This window comes from Pleurodeles waltl, chromosome 6 (assembly GCF_031143425.1).
Source record: "Pleurodeles waltl isolate 20211129_DDA chromosome 6, aPleWal1.hap1.20221129, whole genome shotgun sequence".
NCBI classification, from domain to species: Eukaryota; Metazoa; Chordata; class Amphibia; order Caudata; family Salamandridae; genus Pleurodeles; species Pleurodeles waltl.
This window is the reverse complement of record NC_090445.1, coordinates 659,161,137-659,173,598: the sequence shown is the minus strand read 5'-3', so window position 1 is coordinate 659,173,598 and position 12,462 is coordinate 659,161,137. Positions and strand designations below refer to the sequence as shown.

Here is a 12,462-nt window from a genome sequence, read left to right as displayed (position 1 = left end):
AACGTAAATTCAGACTGTAAATATTTATGGTTCATAATACAAATCTAGTGGTACAAATAGCCAAATACACAAACTGCACTGTGGAAATTTAACCTTTCGGGAGCTAGTGAAAGATCATAAACAGATGGTCAATCCATGCAATGTGTTTTCATGAATAATTCACAATGTTCTATATTAACAGTTTAGGGATGTTAACTCTCTGAACTGTCTTGCCTAAGGGAACTGCAAATATCCATACTCATTAATATCTTTACCTACTTTCTCTCATATGCATTCATCTTCAGTGTAGAGAACCTTGGACATGTGAACATTAGAAGTCTGAGGTTTTATCTTGACAAAAGAAAGGACCTTAAGAACTCTAAAATGCTATGGGTCTATTTCTATGGAATTAGACACATCGAAATAGTTAATTTCTGAAAGGATACTTTCTTGCATACTCAAAGCAAACAAAAAATTCACAAAGCCATCCATAGTACACCAAATGAGGAAAATAGCTTCTACAGGCAATTCAGAGATCTACAATGCAGCTACTTGGTGATCAATTACAATGTAGTGCCTTGTGTCTGTTTCCAGAACAAATTAACAAGTGGGCCCCACTGTTTGGGAAGCAGTGTTTGCTATTCTATTCAAAATCTTTGAGTCATAAGCAACTCCTGTTAAACAGAGGAGAAGTTAGAAAGGCTTTAGCCAAGTCAGGATCCAACATTTTTCCTCTGCCTCAGGCACGTTACAAGGTCTTCCCACTGGCTTCCAGCAAAACGAATTTAAATTAAAAAATAAATAAATAAAATAAAAAAATATAATAATATGGAAATAAATTTAACTTTGTTCAAGTCTTTGTGCAATCTTTATAAAGCTTTTCCCCACATTGGACCAGACTATCGCAAAAATACACCAACTATACACATCCTCTATGCCCATGTTCCATAGAAGCCTTACTGCTTACTGTACCTAGAGTTAAGCAGTCTTGATCAGTTGCCAAACATTTTTTTAAATTTTTTTATCAGGGCTGCAAAACTGAAATTAGCTCCCTCTTAATCTACGTTAAGATTGGCTTCTTACTGAATTTCAGAAAAGCCTTGAAGACCTGGCTTTTCAGGAGTAAGGCCTCTTTCCAGCTGTTTTTTCTTGGCTTAATGCATAGGGCTTCATTACGAGTTTGGTAGAGGGGATTACTCCATCACAAATGTGACTCATAACCCGTTTTGTGATGGAGTAATGCCCTCTGCCAAACTTGTAATGTGGCCCTAGGTCCCCAGAACCAGGACACCTCTCAATGTCTTTACTGCGCTCTAAAAAATTTCACGTAACATCTTGAGATCCTTAAAAAACAAAGGCAGCTACCACTGCAGGGTGGTATCTTCCTGACATTTACTACCTTTGGCTTTATTATTTTTTTCCTTCAAAGAAAGTTACAGGACACTTAAGATATATATAGAAAATGTCACTTACCCAGTGTACATCTGTTCGTGTCATGTGTAGCTGCAGATTCACATGCTATGCACAGGTCCTGCCATTTAGTGTTGGACTTGGAGTGTTACAGGTTGTTTTTCTTCAAAGAAGTCTTTTCGAGTCATGGGATCTAGTGACAACTCCTCTGCGGCTCCATTGCGCATGGGCATCGACTCCATCTTAGATTGTTTTCCCGCAGAGGGTAAGGTAGGCGTGATAGAGTCTAAAGAAAGATGTCCATGCAATGGAATAGAGATCTATATACATATGTACAAATTGAAGTATAACTTAAACGGCTACAGGCTCCCGGGGAGAAAGGAGGGCGCATATGAATCTGCAGCGGAACAAGCCACAAACAGATGTACACTGGGTAAGTGACATTTCCTGTTCGATGGCTTGTGTAGCTGCAGATACACATGCTATGCATAGACTACAAAGCAGTTCTCTTCCCATAAGCGGTTGTCAGCCTGTAGGAGTTGAAGTTTTTGAAATAGTGTTCTTAGTACAGAGTGTCGTGCTGTGGCTTGTGTTGCTAACACATCTACACAGTGATGCTTGGTAAATGAACTGGGGTGTTGACCAAGTGGCTGCTTTACAGATTTTGGTCATTGGTATATTCCCTAGAAATGCCATTGTTGCTCCTTTCTTCCTGGTGGTGTGTGCCTTTGGTGTTACTAATAGCTGTCTTTTAGCTTTTAGGTAACAGGTTTGGATGCATTTTACTATCCATCTGGCTAGTCCTTGTTTTGAGATAGGATTACCAGTATGGGGTTTTTGGAATGCGACAAATAACTGTTTATTTTCCCAAATGATTTTGTTCTGTCAATGTAATACATTATAGCTCTTTTAATGTCTAATGTATGGAGCGCTCTTTCTGCTACGGAGTCTGGCTGTGGGAAGAAGACTGGAAGTTCCACTGTTTGATTTATATGAAACACTGAGATGACTTTAGGTAGGAAATTTGGGTTTGTGCGAAGTACGACTGTTTATGTACTTGTACAAAGGGTTGTTCATTAGTGAATGCTTGTATTTCACTAACTCTTCGTAATGAAGTGATTGCAACTAGGAATGCTACTTTCCATGTTAGATATTGAATCTGACACAAGTGCATGGTTTCAAACCGTGGACCCATGAGCCGTGTGAGTACAATATTGAGATTCCATGAAGGCACTGGTGGTGTTCATGGAGGTATGATACGTTTTAGTCCTTCCATGAAGGCTTTGATGACAGGGACTCTAAATAGACTTGTTTTCTATATTTTGTAAATAGGCTGAAATAGCTGTGAGATGTATTTTAATGGATGAAAAAGCTAAATTTGCTTTTTGTAGATGAAGTAAGTAACCTACAATGTCTTGTATGGATGCGGAAAGAGGTGTTATGTGTTTGGATTGGTGGTAAAAGACAAACCTTTTCCATTTGTTTGCATACCGCTGCCTGGTAGTGGGTTTTCTTGCTTGTTTAATTACTTCCATACATTCTGGTGGAAGATGTACATATCCAAACTCTAAGACTTCAGGAGCCAGATTGAGTATTGCTGGATTGGGGTGCCTGATCAGTTGTTTGTTTTGTGTCAACAGATCCGGCCTGTTTGGTAGCATGATGTTTGGAACTAGTGATAGGTCTAACAATGTCGTGTACCATGGTTGACGTGCCCACGTTGGCGCTATAAGTATGAGTTTGAGTTTGTTTTGACGCAGTTTGTTGACCAGAAATGGAATGAACGGGAGAGGGGGGGAAAAGCGTAAGCAAATATCCCTGACCAGTTGATCCATAGAGCATTGCCTTTGGAAAGAGGGTGTGGGAACCTGGATGCGAAGTTTTGGCATTTTGCGTTCTGGCTGGTAGCGAATAGATCTATGTCTGGTGTCATTGGCGAAAGTACTTGAGATGTACCTGGGGGTGAATTTCCCACTTCTGTGTTTGCTGATGATCCCGGCTGAGAACATCTGGTAATTGATTGTGAATCCCTGAAATGTACTGTGCTACAGGGTGAATGTTGTTGTGAATTGCCCAATGCCAAATTATTTTGTGCTAGAAGACAAAGTTGTGATGAGTGGGTTCCTCCCTGTTTGTTTAGGTAGTACATTGTAGTCATATTGTCCGTTTTGATGAGAATGTGTTTGTGAACGAGAAGAGGTTGAAAGGCTTTTAGTGCTAGAAATACAGCTGGCAATTCGAAGTGATTTATGTGAAGTTGTTTGTGTTTGTTGTCCCATTGTCCTTGAATACTGTTATTGTTGAGGTGTGCTCCCCATCCAATCACTGATGCATCTGTTGTAAGTGTGGCTTGAGGCACCGGTTCCTGAAACGTCCACCCTGTGTTTAAATTTGTGGAATTCTACCACTGAAGCGAGATGTGTGTTTGGCGGTCTAGCGACACTAGATCTTGAAGTTGACCCTGTGCCTTTGACCAGTGTTTTGCAAGGCACTGTTGTAAGGGCCGCATGTTTAGTCTTGCATTTGGGACAATGGCGATGCATGATGCCATCATGCCCAACAGTTTTATGACAAATTTGACTGTGTACTGTTGGTTTGGCTGGATTCGTGGTAATATGTCGAGGAATGATTGTACCCTTTGGGGACTTGGGCAAGCAAGTGCTGTTTGGGTATTTAATGTGGCTCCTAAATACTGTTGAACCTGCACTGGTTGTAAGTGAGATTTTTGGTAGTTTATTGAAAACCCTAGTGTGTGTAGGGTCTTTATTACATAACGTGTATGGTGTTGACACTGTGTTTGACTGTTGGCTTTTATTAGCCAGTCGTCGAGCTATGGAAAGATTTGGATATGTTGTCTTCTTATGTAGGCTGTGACTACGGTAAGGCATTTTGTAAATACTCTGGGAACTGTTGTTATCCCGAAAGGTAACACTTTGAACTGGTAATGTTTTTTCTTGTATTACAAACCTGAGATATTTTCTGTGCGCTTGATGGATGGGTATGTGAAAATACGCATCTTTGAGATCCAGTGTTGCCATAAAATCTTCTTGTTGTAACAGTGGGACTACATCCTGTAGTGTTACCATGTGAAAGTGTTCCGATAGGATGTAAAGATTGAGAGGTCTGAGATCTAGTATTGGTCTCAATGTTCCGTCTTTTTTTTGGGAATGAGGAAATATAGGGAGTAAACCCCTGTTCCTTTTTGATGATGTGGTACAGGCTTGTTTGAGTAATAATGATTGTACCTCTGCTTGCAACATTGAAATGTGTTGGGAGGAGGGTTTGTGTGGTTTTGGAGGTATATCTGGAGGAATTTGTGCGAACTGTATGCAGTCACCATGTTGGATAATGGATAAGACCCAATTGTCTGTTGTGATGGGTAACCAGTGTGTGTGGAACTTTTGCAGTCTTCATCCCACAGGGGAAGTGTGGTGAGGGAAGATGTAGAGCAAGTCACTGCTTGGTGTGTGTGCTTTGCTTTGAGGGCTGATATTTTCCCCTAGTTTGGGGAAATTGTCCCAGGTAGGTTCCTCGAAACCCTCCTCTTTGGTACTATGGCTGGTAAGAGGGTTTGGATTGTGAGGTAGATGCCTAGGATGTTTGGACTCTAAAACCTCCCCTATATTGAGGCTTTCGAAACGAGCCTCTGTACAGTGTGGAGTAAAGCGCCCCCATGGCTTTAGCAGTGTCGGCGTCCTTTTTCATTTTTTCAATGGCTGTATCAACCTGTGTGCCAAACAGCTGTTTTTCATTAAATGGCATGTTAGGAACAGCTTGCTGGATTTCAGGTTTAAAGCCGGACGACCGAAGCCATGCATGTCATCTAATGGTGCTGTATTAATAGTTCTTGCGGCTGTGTCTGCGGAGTCTAACGCTGACCTGATTTGATTATTGGTAATCGCCTGCCCTTCCTCGACTTTTCTGTTGATCCTTGGGGAGATCCTGGATGATGTCTTTCATCTTGTCCCAGTGGTCCCTGTCGTATCTAGCCATTAGCGCTTGGGAATTGGCTATACGCCATTGATTAGCTGCTTGTGATGCTACTATTTTACCAGCATCAAATTTTTTGCTTTCACAGTCACCAGACGACTGGGAGTTAGCCCTTTTTCTTGCTGCGCTAACCACTACGTAATCTAGGGGTAGCTGTTGGGTAATAAAAGCTGGGTCAGAAGGAGGCGGCTTATATTTCTTTTCTACTCTAGGAGTGATTGCTCTTGCCTTAACTGGTTCCTGAAAGATTTGATGTGCATGTTTTAGCATGCCAGGAAGCATGGGTAGACTCTGGTAGGTGGTGTGAGTGGAGGACAACGTATTAAATAAAAAATCATCCTCAAGAGGTTCTGTGTGCATGGCTATGTTATGGTATGACGCTGTCCTAGATAGAACCTGAGTGTATGAGGTGCTATCCTCTGGGGGTGATGGCTTTGACGGATATCACTCTGGACCACTGTTAGAAATGGGATCATCATAAAGGTCCCATGGGTCATCATCCTGGTGTGACTCTGCAGAAGACTGTGCAGTGGGGGTAATAGGTGGAGAGACGGTTAGTTGAGGAGAATGAGGAGGAGACTGGTGAGGTGAGAACTGAGGAGGTGGAGATCTTTGTCTCGGTTTTGGCATTTTAGCCGGTGGCTGGTCAGGGCCCAAATGTCCTTGAAAGGCCAGCTTCCTCGGTTTTTAGAGGAGGTGCAGTGAGGATCTTGCCAGTGTCTAGGAATTTGAATTATGGCCTGTTTTTCATCTAATTCCTCCATTTGTGTAAGTTCTTCCGCAAATCTATCGCTTTCTTTCAATTGTTTGGAAAGTCCATGCTCCTCTGTATATATGGGTCTTTTCGGCTCCGAAGCCGGTTTCTTCGGGATCGAAGGGCCTGGAGTAGACGTTGGTCTCGGCTCCAAGAGGTATTTTCAGGGCTTCGACTCGAGGGATCGGTGCTTGACTATTTCGGAGCTTGTGCTTCAGCTGGAGTCCGAAGGCTTCGGTGGCGTGGCCTTTCTCAGTGCCGAAGTTGTTGTTGTTTCATCACCGGCAGTCTTTTTACGGATGGAGCCATGGCCTTCCGGCAGTGGCGTCCCCGAAGCCTTGTGTTTCGGCTTGGACTGGGTAGGGGCAGGAGTACTGACGTGCTGGCCCGCTGTGATTGGTCTGTCGTTGTCTGACTCGTGCTCGGAGTCGGACCCCCGAACGGAGACTGCGGTGTGGATCTCCTCCTCTGCGTCGAGGCATTCAGAGCTTCTCAATGCCATTTCCAACCTTCGCGCTCTTCGGTCTCGCAGAGTCTTCGAGCGGAAGGATCTGCAGGCCTCGCAAGTATCCTCTCGGTGGTCTGGGGATAGACCCATGTTACAGACTAGATATTGGTCCGTATACAGGAACTTGGCGTGGCACCTAGGGCAGAATTGAAACGGGGTCCGGTCCATGAGGCTTCAACGAGGCTTTGGTTGGGGCAGGCGCCCCGAAGGGCAAGGAGAGAGGTGTATCCGCTGGTATCGAAGTGTCGATGATGGATGGTACGCGATCGAAAACAATACAGACGAATTTAGAGAGTTTGTAGTACTTTTCCGACTCAAACTACCGGAGCAAAAAGAAACGCGTCCGAACCCGATGGCAAAAAGAAAACAATCTAAGATGGAGTCAATGCCCATGCGCAATGGAGCAGAAGAGGAGGAGTCAATCGATCCCGTGACTCGAAAAGACTTCTTAGAAGAAAAACAACTTGTAACACTCCGAGCCCAACACTAGATGGCAGGACCTGTGCTTAGCATGTGTATCTGCAGCTACACATGCCATTGAACATACATACATACATATATATATATATATATATATATATATATACACATACATATACACATACACACACACACACACACACACACAGTGTGAAAATTTTAATACGAACACAGACGTGTTTCGGCTGTCAAGGCAGCTTTGACCACTTACAGAGAACTCATGCACACCATATAAAAAAGTGGAAAACATGGACAAAGTACCACTCGAGTGACAACATTGTGTGCTAATGGACACCATCTTGGGAAACTTTTGTGTATGCAAACAATCTATTGCTAATAATATAGACAATGTTAGGTTGCATTTATCCACATGGTGTTTTGCTAGTCGTTTTTTCCAAGTTATGTCTCCTAAGCATAAATACTAATGAAAATTGAAAAATAACCAATAGAGTTTTTTGGTAAAATTGAGGACCAATACCTAAAGAATCATAATACCCCGGTGAAGTTTCCCCTTTAAGCCGTAGTTCAATATCCCAAACGGTCAATGTAACTGATATGGGATGTCAGTATTAGCAGCAATAGATTGTTTGAATACACAAAGGTTTTCCACGATGCCATCCCTTATCATACAATGTTATCACTCGAGTGATACTTTGTCTATGTTTTTCGCTTTCTTTTTATGGTGTGCACAAGTGGTCTCTGTAAGTGATCAAGGCTGTGTTGACAGCTGGTAAGTGTGTTCGGATTACATTTTTCACACTGCCTTCCGATTTAGCGCATTTTTACTTTTGGTTGTGGAATAAATATATATTATTTATTTGATCTAAATTATCATGACATTTTGCAAATGGGGCCAGTAGGGAGGCTACAGAAACTATTTCTTAATATTTCTTAACTGTGTTTTCCAAGCATGCATGAATCGTACTATTAAATGATTATAGCTTCAATTAAGATTCCAAACAGGGGAACGAAAACTGCCAAATAACAAGCTTCACATTTATGACAACACTTTGCCACTACCATCTTTGGCCTCATTATCAATGCTTATATTTGTGATTTGAAAGGCTCTACATATGTGGAGTGCATCATGTGTGGTTATGGTATGTTAGCTGTGTTTAACTCCTCAAGCTGCTTTAAACCCAATACAGCTTTGTTTTCGTAGGCAGACTTATTTAAAAAAAAGCAGAGGAGAAAAGGAGAGGCGGTGGTTGGAGCTGGCATTAATTAGATAAGACAGATCCAAACAGGTGAGCTATCGGGGTTTTTCAGACAATGGCGGCAAGATTTACTTGTGCTTAAAAAGCAGTTCCACGGGGCGCATTGCACTGCTCATTTCCTTCCTAGAATACCTTTATTCTGGGTAAGTATGGAAGGTTCACAGAGCCAAACATTGGGGGTTATAGTTGTGAAATACTTGAAAAAAGGTTGTTGGGAATATATAGATCCTTTCCTGAAAGGTGCCATGTGCAAACACAGGGAACTTAGAGAGCAGTAACTGATAAGGAATAATGAATTCAGTATGGCTGTTATGGATGGCTTAAAGGCAATTCAAAGATGCTGAATCCCAACATAAGCTATATTTGGGTTCTTCCTCAGAGTGACCTAAGCAATAACACCTAGATTGCGAGGCCAGTCACTACTTGGAGATCCAACTGATGTGAGATGGGATGGCACTAAAGCTGGAAGACCTTAAATATCCTGTTGCACCTGCATAAACAAGCAAAACAGCCAAAGAGCAGAAAACACCAGAAACAAACGAGAAACTAAAGCCAATATTGAAAGAGGACACGGATACAAAGGGGACGCAAGGAGAACGACAGGCACAGCCAGCAGCTCATGAGCAAAACAGAGTGAAAGCACAAAAAGCCTCATCAAGCACAGCACCAAGAAAGAGCACAGCGACAGCATGAATAACACCCCCCACCCCCACCAGTAAAAAAAGATTAAGTTGTTCCACTCATATTCTGACTTCATAAACACAGGATCGCAAAGCTCAAGAGTGATTTAATTTATTGTAAGTTAAGAAAGGGCCCACTGCCCTCCAAGACAACCCCAAAGACCCACTGTTCTAAGTATCGCGACATACCTTTTCCAGAGTTGCAGGATCCATTAGACACATCAGTTGGGAATATGTTTCAGGTGCCTAATGTAAGAGAGAGCTTATACAGTTATATTAAACATTTTTGTGACCTCATGCACAGAAGCCACAAGCACCCAATGGAGAGGCAATAATCTTACATTTTCTAAAACAGGCTAATGATAAGCAAATATTTAATGGATGCATGTCACACTGTGGCATTTGAATTGCCAAGTAAATATATCAAAATCTGATACGCTGGGTCCATGTGTAGCACATTTAAGAATTCACACAAAAAAAAAAAAAAAATATGGACAGAAAGTTACAAATAATGGAACAAAATTTGGCAAAATTCCTGCCCTGTAATAGTTCAGGATTTTTGGTTTGAATAAGTTCTGAAAAGCTTAAAGCATATTTGAGGCAACTTTTAACTCTCCTGGTGCCAAAAACCTCGAAATATTTAGAGATCAAAAACACCGTACTAGCATGCCCAGGACAGGAAACTTAAGGAGTCAATCTCAGAGAATATTGTAGAATGTGAAGAGTGCCTAGATTACAAAGAGGGAAGAAAACATTTTCTTCCTGAATTTTCTAAAGAAAGTGTTTGATGTGTCTCATACTGCACAGTTGAAGAGTGGCCTGTTCCACATTACACAATGGGAGGCATGGAGGCAGTATAGCCTCTCTAATCTAGGGTCTAATGTGTTATACCTCAGAGGACAGAGTGGTCCCACTTCTCCCACTCTCATTTGGAAAAGGGTCTGCCCCAACTACACTAGCAGAAAGAAGGGGTATTTCACTTACAAGACTGTAGGAGGACTTTAAGTGCCGTGCAAGGCTTCTATCAGCAACTAAAAACATACTATCTAGGGATCTTACCACCTGGGGGAGGATGTGAGACGTGGGTGTCAGAAAGGAGATACTGATCATCATCACTTTGTAAACAGTGAGCACAGTGTCTAATTGCACTTCAGCACAAATATCTATGAGGACAATTTGGATGAGTATGTCACCTTGAGTATACAAGCTGGACTATAGAAGCACTGACATTCCTACTTCTGGGGAGGATGGAGGGCCTGCACAGTTTAAATCGAGAAACCTGAAATACAGACTGCAACACAGCATGCTTGACTCTGCAGGAGTGCCAACTCTATATTCATATTAACACCACTATCCTGCAATAAAGACGTCAGCGTATGTCAGAAAACACTGTGTGGCGTACAACACTATGTGTCTTGAATCAACTCCCTTTTTACAGCACAGGTAACAATATAGTACTAAATTTGGCACGTACAAACACCAGGTCTGTGTGGATTACGATCATTCTTCAAAAGTCAGAAACACTGAGAAATGGTAACTGTTTCAAATAAAACAATTCGGACCAGAAAGCTGAGGGAATGAAGAGGATGTGAGGAGGGATCAGGAGCTGGTCTTTAACTAAAATCACGCCCACCCGGTAAGGAGATACCAAATTATCATTAGTTGAGAAAAGGATGCCTCTTACTCTGGTATATTTAGTCACTGCATTCAGCAGTGTACATTTTTCAGCTGGAATTTAAGTAAAGTACCACATTTACCATAACAAAGCGCAAACAGAAATAAGGCTATCTGAAGATTGTGTTTGTAGTGGACAGGCTAAAAATTAATTGAGCCTCTAAGCACTTAGCGCCAGATGTAGCAATTTCCGAATTTGAGATCCGGAAATTCGGATGCAGAACGGTGTCTCAGACACCGTCTGCAAATCGCAATGGGGTCGCAAAGACCCACCTCATTAATATTAATGAGGTGGGTCGCATTTTGCGACCCCACTGCGATTCCCTACACTCACAGGGATGGTGGCCTACTCTAGACAGGAGACCTCCATGTCTGTGACTGTTTTTTAAATAAAGCAGTTTTTTTTTTTTGTATTGCAGCCCGTTTTCCTTAAAGTAAAACGAGTTGCAATACAAAACAAATAACAAAACCATTTTGGTTTCGTTTTTTCAGAGTAGGCAGTGGTCCGTTGGACCACTGCCTGCTCTGAAAAAACATTTTTGGCAACATCCACAAAGGGGAAGGGGTCCCATGGGGACCCCTTCCCTTTTTCGAATGGGTTACCACCAGTGTGACACTGGTGGTAACTGCAAATTGCTTTGCGACCGCGGTCACAAAGCAATTTATCATCGCGGTGCGAGTCGCAAATAGGAAGGGGACACGCCTTCCTATTTGCGAGTCGCATTCACATTTTGTGAGTCTGAGCATCGCGATGCCCATTTTGCATGGCGCAAACTGCGATTTTCGCAGTTTGCGCCATGCAAAACGCTACCTACATCTGGCCCTTAGTTCAGTAATAGTTATGAGCATTCTTATGCTTAACTCCGCACAGTCAGTTCAGTCATGGTCCCAAATTAATGAGTCTATTGAAGGCTATATGATTACTGTAGTACTCACCAGAAGGCTGGCTCCACTTTGAAACAAGTTGAATGGATATAGAATGCGTTCATAGTGGGCTCGGATGTGGGATCCCACTGCTTTCCCCAGAGAAAACCCCATTCTTGTTGCTATTTTGGTCCATCTCCTCTCCCGGCAGACTGCGTCAAAGCCACCATATTCTGCAACAAACTTAAAACGGAAGATGCATATTATTAGTCTGTAAAAGGAAAATTTCCTTACATGGGGAAGCTGTGTCTTTTAGCATTTGCTTTGATTCCTTTACAACTAGATGGGAACTTCTGTCACTTTAAAGGAGTTAAATCCTCCGCATTTCAGCATCCAGCACATGAGAGTTCAGTTTCCTTCCCATTTACCCCAAACTACCACATCCTTCTTCTGCAGTTTTTTTGTTTTTTGCTAAGAATCTGATTTCACAGCTCTCAGGGCTGCAAGGAGAGAGACTGTATATGCCTGGCCCGGTTTCAAGCGAACAAGCTGGGAAGAACCTTTTGGTCAAAAAAATAAAATAAAGCAGGTCTCCCAATAGACGCAGGGATGGAGGAGAATTCCTACTGTGTGACACCAAAGACGTATTTGATATACAGGGAGTGCAGAATTATTAGGCAAGTTGTATTTTTGAGGATTAATTTTATTATTGAACAACAACCATGTTCTCAATGAACCCAAAAAAACTCATTAATATCAAAGCTGAATATTTTTGGAAGTAGTTTTTAGTTTGTTTTTAGTTTTAGCTATGTTAGGGGGATATCTGTGCGTGCAGGTGACTATTACTGTGCATAATTATTAGGCAACTTAACAAAAAAATATATATACCCATTTCAATTATTTATT

The 12,462-nt window shown here is 42.0% G+C and overlaps 1 protein-coding gene across 4 annotated transcripts in view; it reads right to left on the bottom strand.

Moving 5' to 3' along the window:
- KDM5B (lysine demethylase 5B) overlaps nt 1-12,462 on the bottom strand; it is a 768,574-nt gene that overhangs the window by 661,769 nt on the left and 94,343 nt on the right. For 2 of the 4 annotated variants that reach the window (XM_069239028.1, XM_069239026.1), the window contains exons 4-5: nt 11,629-11,799; nt 9,208-9,264 (exon numbers count right to left, since the gene is read on the bottom strand). In XM_069239028.1, coding sequence (XP_069095129.1) covers nt 9,208-9,264; nt 11,629-11,799 — 228 coding nt within the window. The remainder of the gene's footprint in view (nt 1-9,207; nt 9,265-11,628; nt 11,800-12,462) is intronic. The other 2 variants (XM_069239029.1, XM_069239030.1) reach the window with 1 other exon arrangement.